This window comes from Sus scrofa, chromosome 2, assembly GCF_054392235.1.
Source record: "Sus scrofa isolate SSC_HxYL_T2T_F1_AM1 chromosome 2, Sscrofa_HxYL_maternal_Yorkshire_Landrace_v2.0, whole genome shotgun sequence".
NCBI classification, from domain to species: Eukaryota; Metazoa; Chordata; class Mammalia; order Artiodactyla; family Suidae; genus Sus; species Sus scrofa.
The window spans coordinates 113920265-113940975 of NC_139384.1; the positions used below are offsets into that span (position 1 = coordinate 113920265).

General features: G+C 39.9%; 1 protein-coding gene and 1 long non-coding RNA gene across 59 annotated transcripts in view; one reads left to right on the plus strand and one right to left on the minus strand.

Annotated features, from left to right (window-relative positions):
* Nucleotides 1–20711, plus strand: part of CAST (calpastatin) — a 122934-nt gene that overhangs the window by 99628 nt on the left and 2595 nt on the right. For 13 of the 51 annotated variants that reach the window (XM_021080930.2, XM_021080960.2, XM_021080955.2 and 10 more), the window contains 9 exons: nucleotides 1532–1582; nucleotides 1754–1825; nucleotides 3449–3547; nucleotides 5432–5539; nucleotides 7318–7410; nucleotides 9309–9353; nucleotides 9752–9844; nucleotides 11136–11207; nucleotides 19668–19734. In XM_021080930.2, the coding sequence (XP_020936589.1) occupies nucleotides 1532–1582; nucleotides 1754–1825; nucleotides 3449–3547; nucleotides 5432–5539; nucleotides 7318–7410; nucleotides 9309–9353; nucleotides 9752–9844; nucleotides 11136–11207; nucleotides 19668–19718 (684 nt within the window). In that variant the 3' untranslated portion in view covers nucleotides 19719–19734. 51 annotated transcript variants of the gene reach the window in all.
* Nucleotides 611–18725, minus strand: LOC110259691 (uncharacterized). Of its 8 annotated transcripts, XR_014838396.1 has the most exons (6): nucleotides 18478–18725; nucleotides 13287–13462; nucleotides 12630–12679; nucleotides 10269–10487; nucleotides 9424–9540; nucleotides 611–838 (listed from the first exon to the last, which is right to left on the minus strand). It is a non-coding gene; the product is annotated as an uncharacterized LOC110259691 (long non-coding RNA). The 8 variants fall into 8 exon arrangements; XR_014838395.1 differs by lacking the exons at nucleotides 611–838; nucleotides 9424–9540 and adding an exon at nucleotides 12276–12341 and having other exon boundaries at nucleotides 10275–10487; XR_014838400.1 differs by lacking the exons at nucleotides 611–838; nucleotides 9424–9540 and adding an exon at nucleotides 12276–12328 and having other exon boundaries at nucleotides 10349–10487.

Sequence of the window (20711 nt, forward strand, 5' to 3'; positions counted from 1 at the left end):
CTAGCTATGAAGCTGAAAAATTCCTCAAGTGGCCTTTTGTGCCCTTAGGTCAAACAAATCTCATGTCTTAGCTACATAATTTTTGCCAGTCTAATACATGGTTCACAATACCATAAATTAAAAAAAAAAATTTAATTTAGGAAACTTTTAGCCAGACAGGAAAACCAAAATGAGGAGCAGTTATTTCCTGAGGAATGATCTGCAGCACTCCCAGGTCCTGGCTTGATCCTCGTTTAAATCCTCTTATGTTCATTAACTGTGTTCCCATCAGGCCTCTTCAGTAGATGCAGCTCCCTGTGGATAGACCGTGGGTGTCCCCTCCAGAAACGGACGGGCTCAGTGTGAGTGGGGAGCCAACATGCCCCCTCCCCTGGCCCTGGGTGTCACTTGGGAAATTTGCTGCCTTGGCAGCTAAAGGTTGGCAGAGAACAACCCCCCGGTTTGTTTTCCTTCCCTCCGAATAGTGGCCAAAATGTTCGCAAGAACCATAACAGAGCTGAGAAAAGGGGTAAAGGAGTTTGTCAGTCAAAAGGGCAGCTGGTGATAAGCTCAACCATTGCATCTCCTCGCATTTGAACAAAACAAACCAAAACCACCCCATCCAGTTTACCAGGAGAAATATGCAATTGATCCTTGAGCAATACAGGTTTGAATTACATAGGTTCACTTAAATTCGGATTATTTTTCCAGTATAAATACTGCAGCGTCACACCTCCTGCATTTGGTTGAATCCACAGATGCAGAACCGTAGGTAGAGACGGCCAGGTATAAATTATACAAGGATGTTCAACTGCCTGGAAGGTCTGCTCCCCTAATCCCTGCCTTTTCCAAGGGTTAACTGTGTATATAGAAAGAAAACCTCATGCTTATTTTCATGTGTATAGATAAATTAGATTTACCACTTACTTATAAATCTTTCACCAAAGAGCCCCAAATGCCTTACTTTGTCCTGTTACTCAGAAGTGGCAAGTAGAGTCATTTGAAGCTTGGCGTCATCTGAGCCATACATTTCAAGCATCGTACCCCCAGGGTGAGCTCCCCGAGGGCAGCAACTTTGTCTCATTTTTGGTATTCCTGGGGCTTAGGACAGGGCTTGGCATATTGTCAGTACATACTAGTTGGATGTGCTACCTGTCAAGTTAACCAGCTTTTTTCAGGCAACTTGTGCAAAGCCAACTCCCCAGGCCAGTGAGGGGTTCATCCTCTTGCTCCCTCAGTGTCCTGCAGATTGTCACAGCCTCATGCATCACACACTACACTAGCTGTTCATATGCTTCGCCTACATGAGTCTTTGGGCTCTGGGGTTCGCAGCCCCGTGCTTAGAATGCCTGATGTGTGCCAGCTGTTTGTTGACATGAGCTAATCAGAGCATATTTCCTGGTGAGAGAGTCTGTTTCCTGAAATGATGGATCTAATTTACAATGTACAACATCATCAGGTAGAGCCTGTCAATTTCTTAAAACGTTTACAAGGTGCACGCTTAGGATACACACAGAGTGACTCTGTGCCCTGTTCTTCTCCTCCTGCATAGGACAAAGATGGAAAAACTCTCCCGCACAAAGACCCCAAGGAACCAGTCCTGGTGAGCAAGCCAGTTTTCTCTGAGTGGATCTTTCTCCTTTCACCCTGATGACTAATTCAGAAAAGGCCTAGCTTTCTGTTTAATGAGTTGATCAGCACAGAAACAGTGGGGACATTTTAAGGAGGAGGCTGGTGAGGGGGTGTTTGTTGATACATGTCCTGGTTCTTGCAGCCCTTGAGTGAAGACTTCGTCCTTGATGCTTTGTCCCAGGACTTTGCCGGTCCCCCAGCCGCTTCATCTCTTGTAAGTCTTTGGAGATTCCTGGTTTAATTTCCTTAGTTTTAGAGTAGTAGAAATAGATAGAAACTTGGGACTTAGAATCTGATGTGGGAGCTGAGGAAACAAAATTAATGGCCCTCAACCCATCATAGCCATTAAAAATGTGTTCCAGGGAGTTCCTATTGTGGCACAGCAAAAACAAAGCTGGCTAACATCCCTGAGGATGTGGGTTCAATTCCTGACCTCACTCAGCGGGTCAGGGATCTGGTGTTCATGACTTGTGGTGCAGGTCACAGACACAGCTCAGATCCTGCGTTGCTATGGCTGTGGCGTAGGCAGATGGCTGTAGCTCTGATTTGATCCCTAGCCTGGGAACTTCCATATGCCATGGGTGTAGCCCTAAAAAAAAAAAAAAAAACCACTGTTCCAAGTGTTCCATAATCATGAAACCCTGGCCAGCACAGTGGAACCGATGAGCAAGTACTCTAGCAAGTATACCCATGAAAGAATTTTAAATTGAGTTGTCCAATGAATTTGAAAAATAAGTGCATAAAAGTATTAAAAAATACTGAAAAGCATTTTTCACTGTTTTTAGGGAAGACTACCTCAAATAAAAACCAGGATGTATTATACAGTAATGATAAAAAATGCAGTCCTGATTCAGAAAGCAAAGCCACAAATCAATGGGGAAAAAATCCAGAAAGAACATAAATGATAGATTGAGTGTATCTTTAAAGTGAGAAAAGAAGTCATTTTTTCCAGAAAGATTCTGGAATAATATACTATTTAACATTAAGTAAAAAATGGGGAGTTCCCATCGTGGCTCAGCGGTTAACGAATCCAACTAGGAGCCATGAGGTTGCGGGTTCGATCCCTGGCCTTGCTCAGTGGGTTAAGGATCCGGCATTGCCATGCGCTATGGTGTAGGTCGCAGATACCAGATACCGTTCAGATCCCGAGTTGCTGTGGCTCTGGTGTAGGCCGGTGGCTACAGCTCCAATTCGACCCCTAGCCTGGGAACCTCTATATGCCGCGGGAGCAGCCCAAGAAATGGCAAAAAGACCAAAAAAAAAAAAAAAAAAAAGATAAAACTGAAACCTCATACCATATCCCAAGTATTAAAGCAATAGTAAGTAGCACATAAATTTATACCTAATACCTTATCAGAATTAAAATATGCAGTAAATACCTAATTCATGCAAGCAAGGCCCTGAGAAACAGGCATGCCCATTCATTGCTGTGGCGATATGAATTTCCAGCAACCTTTGAGGGGGCAGTTGGCAGAATATCACTAGCACTGTAAAAAGAGCCACTTCTAGAACTTATTCAGAGTAGCTAGTTATAAAAAGAAAGCTAAAAAACTGCCAGCAGCCTAAATGTATAACAGGAAATGTACAGACCTTGAAACTCTAAATCATTAGCTTAGTGAACAACTTTAGAATAATGAATAGGGGTAGGAAATTGCATAAAATATTGCTATGTAGTAAGAAGAAGAATAAAAATGGCTCTTAAGATTCTGTGTGGCTGTGCTTCCATTTGAATCACAAGAATAACAGAGAGCTATACTGAAAGTTGTATTTAAGTGAGAGCATTGTGGGCATAATTTGCATACAACATATTACTGATGAAAACACTTTTCTCCAAAAGCAGTTTGAAGATGCTAAACTTTCAGCTGCCGTCTCTGAAGTGGTTTCCCAAACCTCAGCTCCAACCACCCACTCTGCAGGTCCACCCCCTGACACTGTGGTAAGCAACATATCTTATAAATATTTGGCTTCTCAGCAGCAACAAAAAGAAGAAAGAAAATAGACACAATTGTTAGGAAAAACAGGCACCTCTGGTTTCACAAGAGCTAAGACTGGCAAGTTAGGGAGATGGCAGAATATCTGAATTGATTAAATAAATGTATATGAAAGTATTTTACATACAGTGAAGGAGCTTAATATTATGGTTGCTTTACTAGAATTGAAAGGACAATAATGTGGTTGTGTATATATTCAAATTATTAGATTTAAAAAAAATCATTTGGCTTTCCTGATAATTAATGTTCTCCTCCTTTACATTTTTCCTGATACATGATATAAATACTACCTGTTAGTTAACCTCAAGTTTATTTTAAGGAATTTCTCAGTGTTTGAGCCTCTCCCGACACCCCAGACTCAAACTCATCATGGAATAGCATGTTTTCCTCCCATTCACACCAGGGAAACTTGTTATTTTCGTGGTAAGAAGAGAAAAAACCCTCTGTGTCAATATTGTCTTAATCATTTACACATTCTGAGGCAAGACTGTGAGACTAAAGCTTTTCCAGACTTCCTTGATTAGCTTTCTGTGGGGTACCAAATTATACATTATCCAGGAGACCACGGCACATCAAAAGATAAAGATGTTGCCCTGAACCAGATCCCCATCTCCTTTGGTTGAGAATAAGTGCCTCGCCTCGTTTGCTAGCTGGAGATGAAGTAGCCTCAGTGAAGTCAGAGATACTGTCTTTCCTTTTGATGTTGCATCAAAGCTTACTTAGTGCTGAACTCAGAGATTCTGAGAGAATTTTCATCCTGTTGGGTCAGCCTTCGGATCATCTGAAAATATCCAGAGGCACAAATGACAAAGCCCAGACCCAGCGGTGGGTAGCACCACCGTTAGCTGCTCTTATCCTGGGCTCTAATGAAGCACTTAAAACTGGTAAAATGCCCTCTGTGTGTCTTTGTGTGTATGTACACACACCACAATCACAGAAGTCCCTGTGACAGAAAAGGAAGAATCATAAATAACCAGGCTGCGGTTTACACTTTAGATCTTAACATTCAGGTTCTAGGTCCTGCTCTGAATGAAGCTATTAGTGAACATCCATAATCAAAAGCCTCATTATTGGGAGTTCCTGTTGTGGTGCAGCGGAAACGAATCTGACTAGTATCCATGAGGGTGCAGACTCGATCCCTGGTGTCACTCAGTGGGTTAAGGATCTGGTGTTGCAGTGGGCTGTGGTGTAGGTCGCAGACTTGGGTCAGACCTTGCATTGCTTTGGCTGTGGCACAGGCTGGTAGTTGTAGCTCTAATTTGACCCCTACCCTGGGAACTTTCATATGCCATGGGTGTGGCTCTGAAAAACAAAACAAAAGCCTCATTTCCTTTCACAAGGGTGTTTTAGAATGACACCTTTCCTATCACTTTTTTCATCAGAATCTGGTTTTAGTTAATATTTAAAGACATCACTAACACTAGGTATAAAACTTCATTTACATGAATACACTTGAGAACCAAAGGGTAAATGAAACTCTCATAATTCATGTACATTTTCTTTGCTGGGAGCATATTGTTACAAATACTGAAAGCATCGTAAGACATATTTTCTAGAAAATCAGGCCAAGAACTCTATCTTTTTAGGAAGGACTTATTTTCTTGGAGGAGAAAGACTTCTAGGGGTGGGGTAGAGGGCAGAGAAGTGCTGAGAGTGAAAGATGGGGGGAAAGAGCACAGCCCATGATGGCCGATCCAATGCCTTCTGCTCGCCTCCCTGGTGAACATCCCTATAAACTTATGCAAGTTTTAGTGGCAGTTGTTGGGGCCCCACTTCCAACAGTTGACCTGATTTGGTTAACCAGTTGCTAATTCAGATTTACTTTTTAGCAGAGTGATGACAAAAAACTTGACGATGCCCTGGATCAGCTTTCTGACAGTCTGGGGCAAAGACAGCCTGACCCAGATGAGAACAAGCCCATAGAGGATAAAGTCAAGGTAAAAAAAAAAAAAAAAAAAAGTCATTAGTAAGTGAAAATTTTTGATAAGCATGGAATACTCTACTCTCCACACAAAGGGGAAAAACCACTCAGACTCTGCCTGGAGTCAGTGAACAGTTGGATAACTTCAGTCTCATATTTTTCCTATTCCATGGTCCCCATAATGTCTGTTTCAGATTCAGGCAGACATCCTGTTTGTGAGACCAGAGTTTGTGATGATGGAAGAGCACGGCTCTGCTGTCTTAATTTTATTCTCTTCCCACTTTAACTTCTCTTGGTTTTATCTGGAAGTAAGATTATCATATAGCTGTTACACATATGTGCAGTTTTTTGGGTTGACAAGTTATGTGAATGTCATGGCAGAGGCTTCCCTTGCAGTCTTTCCTGCCATCATAACTAACTGCATGTGAACTCCTACATGAAGAGGGCCCTGGACCAGGAGTTGAGCACGCAGAGGTGTCTGCAAATCAAGACTGTTAACACTATATATCCCATCCAATATGTATGAGTACTTACTTATACTTAATAATACATGGTACTTAGCTGCAAACTATTGCCTTTGGAATGGAAAAGCAATGAGATCCTGCTGTATAGCACTGGACACTGTATCTAGTCACTATGATGGAGGATAATGTGAGAGAAAGAATGTATATATGTATGTGTGACTGGGTCACCTTGCTGTATAGTAGAAAATTGACAGAATACTGTAAACCAGATATAATGGAAAAAATATCATTAAAAAAATAATAGTGTACAGTACTTAACAATCCATTTAACTTGGAAGCAGAAAGGTAATGGGGAGTTCCCGTCGTGGCTCAGTGGTTAACAAATCCTACTAGGAACCATGAGGTTGTGGGTTCGATCCCTGGCCTTGCTCAGTGGGTTAAGAATCCGGCGTTGCCATGAGCTGTGGTGTAGGTCACAGACGCGGCTCGGATCTGGTGTTGCTATGGTTGTGTAGGCCATCAGCTATAGCTCTGATCAGACCCCTAGCCTAGGAACCTCCATATGCCGCGGGAGCAGTCCAAGAAATTGCAAAAAGACAAAAGAAAAAAGAAAAAAAAGAAAAAGAAAGGTAATCAAGCATCCCAATCTGTCTCAAGGACAGGGCATTTTAAAGAATCTTTTTAGGTCTTTGAGTCTACCATGGTTGGAGGAATAGCGAGATGAAAAATGAAATTCTAATGATGCCGAAAAACGAAATCTGTCCCCTAACCCTGGGGTGGGGGGCTGTCCCTGAATCTGTGACAGAGAGACCAGCCATGTGCCACTGAGGTGGAGATGCTGGGGCGGGGGGTGCTGCTTATGCAACAGCAGGTATTTTCTCACCTGCAACATAAGCAGTCAGCACGTCCCTTGAGGTTGGCTCCTCGTCCTGATGCTTCTGGTTCCTTATAGAGTCCAAATTGTCAGTAGTATCTCTAACTGCCAAGGTACACCTCAACTTGACTTTTTTTTAAAAGTGAAACATTAAAAGGAAGGTATTTTATAACCTTGGGTTTTCTCTCCTTATGTGGTTTCTGAGCATAATGATTTAATCATTTAGTTCCTTTTAAAATACAGGTAGAAAATGCCCCCACGTGGCTTGACATTACAGAAGCAGTGGCTTTATGCTTTTTCATCAACTCAGAGTCTGTTGACCTCATTGTTCTGTTGTTTAAAAATTATAAAAGACCCTTTGTTTTGCCTCAGGAAAGTATAATAAATGTTGAATACTGCATTTTAGAATGTTCTCTCTAAGGGAAGGCAGTAATTATATATGTTCAACATTTGCAGGAAAAAGCTGAAGCTGAACACAGAGACAAGCTGGGAGAAAGAGATGACACTATCCCGCCTGAATATAGACATCTCTTGGATAAGGATGAGGAGGTAAATGAGGGTTGGATGTATATTCCAAAGCTTTTGCTATTCAAACCTCATGTGAAATGATTAGGAGGGGCATGGTAACAATAGCGAAGAATCGTAACATGACTGACTGCTTTTCACATGTCCCTGCTGAGCATGCTGTCCGGAATTCTGTTTATTATTTATTTGAGCAGCATTGTTGGCTTAAAGAGAGTTGAACAATGTTCAGTCATCACTGATGCTTAACAGTGAGTCCAAGGCATGTACACAGATGTATTCTCCTTGCAAGAAAAGGTTGTAAAAAGAATGATGATATTTGTAATCTCGACTGAAGCTGAGTTTCTCTGTTGAAGGAGACCAGAAAAATGATTAATAGGGCAAATAGGACCCCTCCAAGTCCTGAGGTCCCTGTTTCTTCTCCTACACCACCACCGGTACTATTGAGACTGAAGCTAGGCAAAGCCATATTCCTAATCTCAAGTCCTATTTCTTTTCTTTTCTTTTTTTTGTCTTTTTGCTTTTTCTTGAGCTGCTCCTGTGGCATATGGAGGTTCCCAGGCTAGGGGTCTAATCGGAGCTGTAGCCACCGGCCTACGCCACAGCCATAGCAACTCGGGATCCGAGCCACGTCTGCAACCTACATCACAGCTCGCGGCAACGCCGAATCCTTAACCCACTGAGCAAGGCAGGGAACGAACCCGCAACCTCATGGTTCCTAGTCAGATTCGTTAACTACTGCACCACAACGGGAACTCCCTATTTCTGAATCTAAATATACGTCAAGAAGTCTGTCTTTTTTCTAACATGGAATCCAGTTTCTCTTAGGTTGACCTGGTCGGTACACTGCCCCTTCCTATTTGGCTCTTAGTTGCAAGTCCATTCCATATGAAATAACCCTCTCCAGATCTGTTCATCAAGTGAAACAAGGAAGTCCAAATAACACCTTTCTCTTTCTGCTTGGATTCACGTGGGGGTTTGACTCTGTCGCTCACAGAATGTCATTGACTTCAGTGTCTTCTATTACGGGAGTCAACTCTCCTTGCTTGTGTTCATGATAGCAGTTCTGCCTCCAGCTTAGAATCTTCCCTGCTTCCATGGCCCCATCTGACCCCGCTGTATTCTTTGGGATATGTATTATTCAGTGTCCTTGCCTTTATAGATGGGAAAAATCCCTGATGAGCTGTCCTTGTAATCCTCACTGAAAAAGCTATCTCTAGGCCACGCCACTGCCTCAAATCCTTTCAAAGTGTAATAAGCTATAGTAGATAAGCACATAAGCATAGAGTAAATTAGTAAATAAGACATAAAAACACAAGTTACTTTTTGTAATATTTTAAGTAAAGTTATCACATATTACAGCAGAAAGTTACAAAGTGTTTCTTTCATATCTAGGTCCAAATTTACCCTTGCATTTTCCCCAAGACTATTGACATAATTATGGAGTAGTAATTAAGCAAAGCTGATGAAGAAGTAATCGGAGCCCAGGTTTATCATTCATTGAAAATCTATACAGAACCCTTGGTATCCATGCAGGATTAGTTCCATGACTCCCAGATACCAAAATCTGAGGATGCTTTTAAGCCCTAATATAAAATGGCATAGTGTTTCCATGTAACCCTACACCCATTCCCCTCTATACTTTAAATCATCTCTAGATAATGATAATACCTAATACAACATAAATTCTATGGAAATAGTTGCTGGCAAATGCAAATTTTGCTTTTGGAATTTTCTAGAATTTTATTTCCCCAAATATTTTCTGTCTGTAGGTTGGTTGAATCTGCCAGTGCAGAACCCACAGATGCCAAGGGCTGACCTAACTCAATTCCACATTGTTGGATGAAATATTACATAAACACTGACCACACCTAAGTAAACCTTTGCAAAAATGTGTTTAACCAATAGTCTGCTTTATTTCTAAGGGCAAATCAACGAAGCCACCCACAAAGAAACCTGAGGCACCAAAGGTAAATACTTTTTTTACACTCTTGCTGCAACTCTTAAATTTTAGAAATAGAAAATTTATTGAATTCTTACCTTGTGCTTTATGATCCCAAAGGGTTTGTATAAGAATGTATTATTTCTGTTTTCCCGAGAGCCATTCAAGATAGGCAGTGCCATTTTCCAGATTAGAAAATTGAAGCTGAGTGAATACTAAGCAATTTGTATAAAAGAGTAGAAGAAAATAGAGCTGTCAAGATTTTCCTGTTTTAATATCTCTTTTGTAATACACTACTTTGTTAGGAAAGGAATGACAGCAAGGCTTTATTTTAAACAAACCTATTTTCAGGGATATGGGAAAATATCCCACAGAGCATTCTCTCCTTTGCCTCTTCATTGATGGCCATTTCTATTAATATCTCAGAAACCTGAAGCTGCCCAAGATCCCATTGATGCCCTCTCAGGGGATTTTGACAGATGTCCATCAACTACAGAAACCTCAGAGAACACAACAAAGGTACTGTGCTTTTTCATACTGACTTTCCTTAAGTGTGTGGGTACATACATACAATTTTAGACTGTAAAATCAACTGATTGATGCCAAAGAGAACTAGGGGAAAAAAATCTGTAATTCTGCTACCCCACAAACACTATTGTTTGGTATACTTCTTGAGTTTTGCCATATGTATGTTTTATATAATTGTACTTAGAATCCATATATAATACATTGCTTAAACATGAAACAATTTTCATAAATGTTTTCCATGTTGCTTTATAAGTTCCGTAGGCACCATTTTTGACTGCCACACTATATTGTTGTGCAACAATAATGCTTTGTGTTCATTTAATACGAGAGAAGCCCCTCACTAGACCATACCCTTTGCCCTCTGAGGCTCCCTCCCCTTTTCTGCCCTGCACAGCTGGGTGACTCTTCTACTCACCCTTCAGGGTCTAGGTCAAGCATCAGCTGCTCCAAGAAGACGTCTCTGTCTACTTTTCCCTTCCCCCGCCAAAGGCAGGGGCCTTTCCTCTGGGCGCTCCTGTCATTGTGGGTTACCTGTCGCATGTGGTCACACCGCTTAGCTGTGTGCGTTACACAGCAGTGATGTGTCGGTACCTCTGTGCTCAGTATTAGCAAGATGCCTGGTACATAGCAGGTACTTAACACATGACCACAAGGAAAGGGGAAAAAAAAGTGCAATCCATCAAATAGAAAGAAAAGTGAAATGAGGGCCCTTCATTGTTCTTTTCAGAAGCGTTAAAATTGCACCTCTTTGCTTATTGTTACACCTGTGATTAAACGTATACCCAATCACTGAATTGTCAATCTTCCCTCATCTCTGTGAGTTAATTTCCAGATCACCTCAGCATCCGATTTCTCACTTCTGGAACCTCATAAATAATGCCTTTTCGGTGAATGGACTTTATTTTTCTATGCGACTTGCCCCAGCTCTCTCTAGTTGCTTCCATTGTTACATTTCTCTTCCATGACACTGAAAACAGTGTTCTGTTGGCACATAAAACCCAGTCCTGATAGAAACAATCTCTGTTTTGATGAGAAAAGTATAGTCTGGGTGAATCATACATCATCAAAATTGGCAGAGCAACAGTGTGGCTCTACTTTTCACTCTGCATTCACTCACTATTTTTCGAAAACCATGACTAAAATACTCATTTGTCATTATTTAATTAAATTGGAGATTCCAGGCTGCTACAAAGAAAAGTCTGGATCGATTTGATTGCAGGAGCAGTTAATTGCTAGATGGACTGTTGATAGCCATAGCCTCATTATATTTCCTTTGCTTTAGGACAAAGACAAGAAGACGGCTTCCAAGTCCAAAGCACCCAAGAATGGGGGTAAAGCAAAGGATTCCACAAAGGTAACAGAGAAGAAAATAGCTTAGGCATTACATGGACTGGCATTTATCTATCCATAGTCATTTAGTTTCTGACCCAGATCTATTTAGAATAAAATAATTTTTAAGCACTCTCTCTCCCCTAACATGTCTTGCTAAAGAAACAAAGTTTTAAAGACATTTTTAAGTACTTGATACTTGAGAACTCTAAATGATCATTCTTAACACAATTGAAGTTTCCTGCCTTCCCAGCCCTTGTTGTGCAAAATCCCAATGTCAGCCACCCCCTCTGCTAGTCTGGAATGAGAATAGCCCCTCTCTCCTTCATTAAACCCCACATATCTCACTTCTAGCTACTTCCCCCCATGGTGTGCAGATAGCCTTGCCTTCTACTTCAAAGAGAAAACTGCGGTTGTCTTGTTGAATCACCATCTCTCCTTCCCACTGCCCTCCTCACAAACTCTCTCCCCTCCTTGCCCTGCAGCCCCTTCTTCCTCTCAGGGGGTCAGTAACTCACTCCCCTATCTTTGTCTCAATTCAGACATATTTGTGTTCTTTCACAACTTCAAAAGCCCCATTTTCCCTCCAGTCCTTCACCTCCATGAAATGTCTGTAACTCCTGCCTCTACTTCTTGAGTTCGGCCAGAGAACAGCAGTGGCAGGTGGTTGCTGTCTCCATCCTAGTATCCTAGCAGTCCTTAATTTACTTGAGCCCTCCTCAGTGGTGTGTTTTTAGGCATTAGAATGGATGCTGTCATGGATTGAGACTTTGGAGGTTGGGATGAGTTGATCTATCAACTCTCTAAAGACCCAGACCACCACCTCCTACTGCACATTTCCACTTGGCTCAACATTGACCATACACTTTCATGTATTGTATTTTATCAAATCTAAATCACCATCAATTATATATCATTGAGAAAAAAGGTGAAAAAAAAAGTCATCATAAGAATCAACAAATTAAGACATGTTACAATGCAGGTATGTGGCAAGGGAGGTGATGCCACCAAAGAATGTGGTTTATATAAATCTTGGCACAGGGTTGTGGTACATAGAGAAGATCTTATAGTTTCTAAGATCTAATATACTCACATTAAATTCTAGTAGTCCTTCCTCCCAGGGAGGATCTAATTCTTCATGTTGCTCTAGAAAGCAGAACTAAGTAAGACTAATGAGTGGAAGTTATAGGGTCTGGTTTCTTAGAACTGGGCATTAATGGACCATAGCACTGGAAGTTTCCAATTAATAAAATTACTCAAAGTGGATTAGACAACTCCTAGGTCCCCTCCAATTCTTAAAAACATAGGATTCAAATGATTATGACTGTGATCCCAATTATGAGAAATAAGATTTTTAAAAAAGCAGTCCAGCTGCATCAAAACTCATAGGAAAACAAGATAGTGAGTTCCAGGTCAAGATGTGATGTAAGGAAAATCCGCAACTCACCTCATCCCATGGATACACCAGATCTACAGCTGCATATGGAAAAATTACCTCTAGAAAGAAAGAAAGAAAAAACAAATTAGCTGAGTGACTCCTATTCATCTGGAAAATGAGAGAAGGCCTGCATTGAAGAGGGTAGGAGAGGCAGGGACACAGTCTAACCATAAACCCCACCACCAACATGGCAGCCCACCATCAGCCCACTTCTCCTTAAGGAGCAAAAAATTGACCCCCACATCAGTACCCCAACCTTAAAGACCACCTGAGAAATGAGCCCCCAAAACAACTAGCTTTGAAAGCCAATAGAGCTTGTGTTCATGAAGACCCATAAGGCTATATCAAAGTGAGAAACAGAACAGGTCATGAGCTCAGACTCAACTGCCCACCCAAAGCATTCAAAGATACAGCTCCTAGCCTGCTACCATCCACAGAGTACTACACAGATAGCAGACTGAAACACATCCTCAGTATTTCTGTGTAAGAGGCCTACTTTCTTGTCCTGGAGCTTTGGCCTGAGGGGCAAGCTTCAGGTTTGGCACGTATCTAGAGGCCTACAAGTGTGCTCTTAGGGAACATAAGTTGGTGCTCACTGTCTTTGAGCTGTTTCTCCGCCTCACTCCGGGTCATCAGCATCACCCAGAAAGGAGCCTTTATACTCACCTAGAGGCCCGATTTTTGTAACTTGCACCCAGGGAATGGTTCCTGATGGTCTGGCTCTGTTAGCCATCAAGACTTAGATTTGTAGTCCTGCAAAATTAGGTAGGAGACTCTGGTACTCAGATTCATCCCTTCAGGACACCAATAGATCTTAGCACACCCTCAGCTACTGAGAACCACTGAAAATAAAATAGGTTCCTTGGACAGTTGTAATAGTTAGATAATCAAGAGCTATGGCAGAGTCAAACAGTAAGTTTCATCTCCTACATGAGGCCACCCTTCAAGACTGGGAGAGGTGGCTATTCTATCTGATACACAGAAGCCAACACAGAGAGTCAAGGAAAATGAAGAAACAGAGGAATATGTTCCAAATTATTAAAACCCCAGGATAAAACCTTAATGCAGTAAGGGATTTACCTGATGAAGGGTTCAAAATAACAGTCATAATAATGCTCACTGAACTTGGGAGAGGAATGGATGAACACAGGACATCAAGAAAGAATAAAAAGTAAAAATACAAGAAAGTGACAGTAGAAGTCACAGAGCTGAAGAATACACTAATTTAACTAAAAAATACACTAGAAGGGTTCTAGAGTGCACTAGAAGCAGAAGAAAGGATCAGTGAAATCAGAGACAGAGCAATGGGACTCACCAATCAAAACAGCAAAAAGGTAAAAAAGAGATATCTGACGGGATTTATGAGATATCATACAGATTAACACAGACCAACATTTGCATTATAGGAGTCCTAGAAAGAGAAGCAAGAGAGAAAAGAACGAAGAACTTATGTGAAGTTGAATGGCTAAAACCTTCATCCATATCCAGGAAGCCCAGAGGCATCCAGAAAAGAAGAACCCAAAGACATCCACAACAAAGACACATTACAATTAAAATGTCAAAAGTTAAAAACAAGGAGAAAAACTTGAGAGCAGCATGAAAAAAACAACTTTATATATGCAACAGAATATCCATAAAACTATCAGCAGATTTTCAACAGAAACTTTGCAGGCCGGAAGGGATTGGCATGATAAATTCAAACTGCTGAAAGAAAAAGCTTCCAAGAGTATTTTTATTGGAAAAGTTGTCATTCAGAACTGAAGGAAAGAAAAAGTTTTCCTAATAAGCAAAAGCTAAAGGAGCTTATCACCACTAAACCAGCCTTACAAGAAATGTTAGCGACTCCTTTCAGTAGAAAAAGGTGCTAAGCAGTAATTAGAAAACTTAGCAAAGTACAAATCTCACTGGTAAAGGTAAATATATAGTACAATTTGGAATAATCTAGTGTTGTAATGGTGGTGGAATTAATCACCTATAAAGCTAACATAAAGGTTATAAGGCAAAATAGTAAAAATAACTGTAATGGCAATAATTAAGGGATACACAAGATTAAAAGTTATAAAATGGACATCAAAAACATAAAACATGAGGGTGGAGAGTAAAAGTGTAATGCTTTGGAATGCATTCAAACTTAAGTTGTTATCAACTTAAAGGAGACTATAGTAAATAAAAGTTGTTTTATGTAAGCCTTATGGTAACCGCAAAGTAAAAACTTAGAGTAGATACACACAAGAGAAAGAGAAAGGAACCTAAGCATACAACTATCGAAAATCATCAAATCACAATGGAAGAGAGCAAGAGAAGTAACAAAGTAACTAAAGAACAGCCAGAAAACAATGAACAAAATGGCAGTAAGTACATACTTATTAATAAATGCTTTAAAAGTAAATGGACTAACCTCTGATGTCAAAAGATAGAGTGGTAGAATGAATAAAAAAGGGTGCATCTGTATGCTGCCTACAAGAAACTCACTTCAAATTTAAGAACAGACTGAAAGTGAAAGAGGTAGAAAAAATATTCCATGCAAATGGAAACCAAAAGAAAGCTAGGGTAGCTATATTTATATCAAACAAAATAGTCTTTAAAACAAAGACTGTACTAAGAGACAAAGAAGAACATTAAATAATGATGAAGGGGTCAATCCACAAGAGTCAACATTTGTAAATATTTATGCACCCTACAAAGGAGCACCTAAATATATAAAGCAAACACTAACAGATATAAATGGAAAAGTAGAAATACAATAATGGGCAGGGAACTTTAATACCACTTTTTCATCAATTGATAGATCATCTTGGAGGTCTCTGGTGGCCTAGTGGTTAAAGATCTGGCATTGTCACTGCTGTGGCTTGGGTTTGATCCCTGGCCTGGAAACTCCTGCATGTCTCCAGTGTGACGAAAAAAAATTGATAGATCATCTAGACAGAAAATCAATAAGGAAACATTGGCCTTAAATGACACATTATACCACTTACACTCAATAGATATATACAGAATATTTGATCCAAAGCCATACATCTTTCTCAAGTATACATGAAAAATTCTCCAGGATATATCATATGTTACTCCATAAAACAACTCTTAATAAACTTAAGAAGACTCATATCATACAGGCATCTTTTTGACTACACTGATACGAAACTAGAATTATAAGAAGAAAGCTGGAAAATTCACAAATATGTAGATTTCATAAATAATATGCTACTCAACAACTAATGGATACAAGAAGAAATGGAAAGAGAGGAGTCTATTGTAGCTCAGTGGGTTAAAGGCCCTACATTGCCTCTGTGAGGATGTAGGTTTGATCCCCAGCCTTGCTCAGTGGGTTAAGGATCTGGCATTGCCACAAGCTGTGGCATAGGTCACAGATGTGATTCGAATTCAGTGTTGCCATGGCTGTGGCATAGGCCTCAGTCACAGCTCTGATTCAACCCCGGCCCAGGAACTTCCATATGCCTAAGGTGTGGCTGTAAAAAGAAGAATTAAAAAAAAAGAAAGAAAAAAATCACCTTGAGACAAATGAAAATGAAATACAATATACCCAATACAATTTACCCAAACTTCAGGAATACAGAAAAAGTAGACCTCAAGAGACAAGAAGAATTCAACCTAACTTTACATCTCAAGATAACAACGCCCAGCGGTAGTAGAAGAAAAGAAATAACAAAGATCAGAGCAGGAATAAATGAAAAAAATATATAAAAAGATAATAGAAAATAGAAATAAAACTAAGATCTGTTTTTTTAAAGAAAGAAAATTCACAAACCTTTAGCTAGACTCACCAAAAAAAAAAAAAAAAAAGGATTCAAATGAAAAAGGAGACATTACAGCTGATACCACACAAATAACAAAAGATCATAAGAGACTGCTGTGAACAATTATCCACCAAATTTTGGACACCTGTAAGAAAGAAACATACAACCAACCAAGACTTGATCATGAAGAAACAGAACATCTGAAAAGACCAGCTTTTTGTAAAGAGATTAAATCGGTAATCATAAACCTCCCAACAAACTAAAGTCTGGGATCAGAGAGCTTCACTGCTGAATTCTACCAAATATTTAAAGAAGAATTGATACCAATCCCTCTCAAACTCTTCCAAAAATAGAAGAGAAGGGAATACTTCCAATCTCGTTTTACAAAACCAGCATTATCCAGTTACCAAAAGTAGGCCAGGGGACTAGAAGAAAAGAAAATTACAGGCAATATTGCTGATGAAAATGTATAAAATCCTCAACAAAATATTATAAAACTGAATTTAAGAGTACATTAAAAGGATCATATACCATGATCAAGTGGGATGTATTCCAGGGCTGCAAAGATGGTTCACTATCCACAAGTCAGGGTGATGATACACCACCTTAACAAAATGAAGGCTAAAAATCATATGATTATCTCAGCAGAGGTGGAAACAGATCTGAAAACCCAAAAACCGTTTATGATAAAAACTCTCAACAAAGTGGATATATAGGGTACATATCTCATCATAATAAGGGCCATACACGACCAGCCCACAGCTGTCCTTATACTAAATTGTAAAATGATGAAAACCTTTTCTCTAAGAGTAGGAAAAAGACAGATGCCCACTCTCACTGCTTATATTCAGCATAGTATTGGAAGTCGTAACCACAGCAGTTTCACAAGAAGAATTTAAAAGTATTCAAACTGGAAAGGAAGAAGTAAAACTGTCACTATTTGTGGATAACATATTATGTAGAGAAAACCTTAGAGTCTCCACCAGAAACTGTTAGAACTAATAAAGAAATTCAGTAATAGTGCAGGATACAAAATCAGTATACAAAAATCAGGTGGTTTCTGTATACTAATAACAAACTATAAGGAAGAAAAATTATCCCATTTACAATGACACACACACACCACAAACACTCTGAATAAATTTAACTACTATGAGACTCATCCACTGGTAAGTATAGGACAGTGATGAAAGAAACTGAAGACACAAGTAAATGGAAAGTTACTCCATGCTAATGGACTGAAAGAATATTGTTAAAATGTCCACATTACCCAAAGCAGTCTACAGATTCAGTGCAATCTCTGTCAGTATCTTAATGTCATTTTTCATAGAAATAGAAAAAACCATCCTCAAATTTGTATGGAACCACACAAGACCCCAAATAACCGAAACAATCTTGAGGAAAACAAGCAGGAGGCATCATGCTCCCTGTTTTCAAACCATATTACAAAGATATAGTAATCAAAATAGTTTGGTACTGGCATAAAAACAGACACATATAGACATATAGATAACTAGAAAGAATAAAGAGGCCAAAAAATAAACCCATGCTATGTGGTCAGTTAATTCATGGTAAAGGAGCCAAGAATACACATGGGGAAAAGATAGTCTCTTCAGTAAATATTGTTGGCAATTGGACCTCTCTTATCTCAAACCATAGACAAAATTAACTTAAAATGGGTCAATGACTTAAATATAAGACCTGAAAAATATAAAACTCCTACAAGAAAACATAGGCAGTAAGCTCTTTGACATCTGTCTTACAGTGACTTTATGGATTTGACACCAAAAGCAAAGGTAACAAAAGCAAAAACAAGTTTGGCTACATCACAACTAAAAAGCTCTGCATAGCAAAAGAAAATACCAACAAAATAAAAAGGGAACCTACTGAATTTTACAAATCAGATATCTGATAATGGCTTGATATCCAAAATATATTCAGAACTAATACAACTCAATAGCAAAAAAATAAAACATGGGCAGAGAATCGAGATAGACATTTTTCTAAAGACATACAGATAGCCATCAAGTAAATGAAAAGGTGCTCAACATCATTAATAATCAGGGAAATACAAATTGAAACCACAGTGAGACATCACTCACATTTGTTAGAATGGCCATCATGGGAGTTCCCATTGTGGCTTCAGCAGGTTGAGAACCTGATTAAGTGTCCATGAGGATGTGGGTTCGATCCCAGGTCTTATGCAGTGGGTGAAGGATCCAGCATCCCCACGAGCTGTGGTATAGGTTGAGGATGTGCCTCGGATTTGGTGTGGCTGTGGCATAGGCTGGCAGCTGCAGCTCTGATTCAACCTCCAGCCTGGGAACTTCTGTATACCACAGGTGTGACCCTAAAAAAGACAAAAAAAAAAAGTTCTCATCACAAAGAATTTTTTTTCTAAATATGGTGGTGAATGTTAACTAGACTTATTGTGTTATTTCACAATGTATGTAAATATGTAATCATTATGCTGTACAGCTGAAACTGTGTCGATTTATACCTCAAAAAGTGAAAACTAGGAGTTCCCATAGTAGCTCAGTGGAAATGAATTCAACTAGGAACCATGAGGTTGCAGGTTGGATCCCTGGCCTCACTCAGTGGGTTAAAGATCCAGCGTCACCATGAGCTGTGATGTAGCTTACAGACGTGGCTCAGATCCTGTGTTGCTGTGGCTGTGGTGTAGGCCGGCACCTGTAGCTCCAAATCAACCCTTAGCCTGGGAACTTCTGTATACCATAGGTGTGGCCCTCCAAAGCGGGGGGCGGCGGGGGGGGGGCGGCAGTAAAATCCATAAAGGATATAAGAAACCAGATTGATAATTAGTTGCTCATGCCATTATCTCAGATTAAATGTTTATCTGCTTATTACTTATTACAAAGGACATACTAACAAAAAAATTAAAGAGAGCACAGTGATCCAATATGCTGAGTGGGTTAGCTGCCCAGTGAGCCCTTGAATATGAGAGAAGGGTAGATCACTGTGGAATGAATGGATACCATCTCTGAACACGATGTATCTTTTTCTTCAGTGACACTGGCCTTCCAAAAAAAAAAAAGTCTAGAGTAAAAGTTTTAGAATCACTATGGTCTATGCACTTGATGGGGAAGAATTCAGTGTTTGGGATAATGAGATACTTCGAAAGGACCATCTTATTTTCCCCCACTGATGGTTGTCTTTTGCTCTTTTAATTCTGAAAAGCCCATCTCCTCACAAGCCTCTTCTGGTTGGCCAGATTTTTGTACTTAATCCAGAAAATACAGAGCTCATTGATGGTTTTTGCTTGTCTTCATAGGCAAAGGAGGAAACTTCCAAACAAAAATCTGATGGAAAGAGTACAAGTTAAAAGTTCACACTATTTGGTAAGTTGGGTGTTTGTTTTAAGTTGGGTTTTTGTTGTAATGGTAAAATTGTGTTTAAAACAAGTGTACCTAAAAAAAAAAAAAAAAACCAAAAAAAAAAAAAAAAAACACGGAGTTCCCGTCGTGGCACAGTGGTTAACGAATCCGACTAGGAACCATGAGGTTGCGGGTTCGGTCCCTGCCCTTGCTCAGTGGGTTAACGATCCGGCATTGCCGTGAGCTGTGGTGTAGGTTGCAGTCGCGGCTCGGATCCCGAGTTGCTGTGGCTTTGGCGTAGGCCAGGGGCTACAGCTCCGATTTGACCCCTAGCCTGGGAACCTCCATATGCCGCGGGAGTGGCCCAAAGAAATGGCAAAAAGACCAAAAAAAATAAAAAATAAAAAAATAAAACAAGTGTACCTTCTCCCAGCCTATGTTTACAGGTGAGAGAAGCTAAGTCCCCTTAAGTATTTCATGTTCTCTTTATACTCTTGGCATGAAATGCACATTGCAAAATCTATAGAGTAATTTCCTGAAAAGCAGTAAGTGTGGAATGATGGTGCTACTGGAATGTTTAAAAACAGTAATGTAATTAAGAGCTCTTTATTATTCAGGGAGGCTCTTAAAAAAATAGACCATCTAAGTATAGTTGACTCTTTGAAACCCAGATGCTCATGACTTCAGGTTACTGAAGCCAGACAAAATTAGCACGTTATATCTTACAGTGAAAAGGCCTTGTGATATTACACAAAATACAAACACATGGTGGGGTAGGGAGAAGGAGCCCCCTAGGATCTGGTGGTAATTACAGGATTTTGAGAAGAGGACAAAGGAAAAGATTGACAATTTTGGTTTATCTTGGTTTTGGAAAATAAAGCGTTATATTTGATTCTACTTAATGGTGACTGAAGAGCTGGTATAGAAGAGGGAATCTCAGATCTGTCTTGAGAGCTGGGCCCTTATTAACTTCAGAGAGAAGAGGTCTTGTTCTAAGCCAT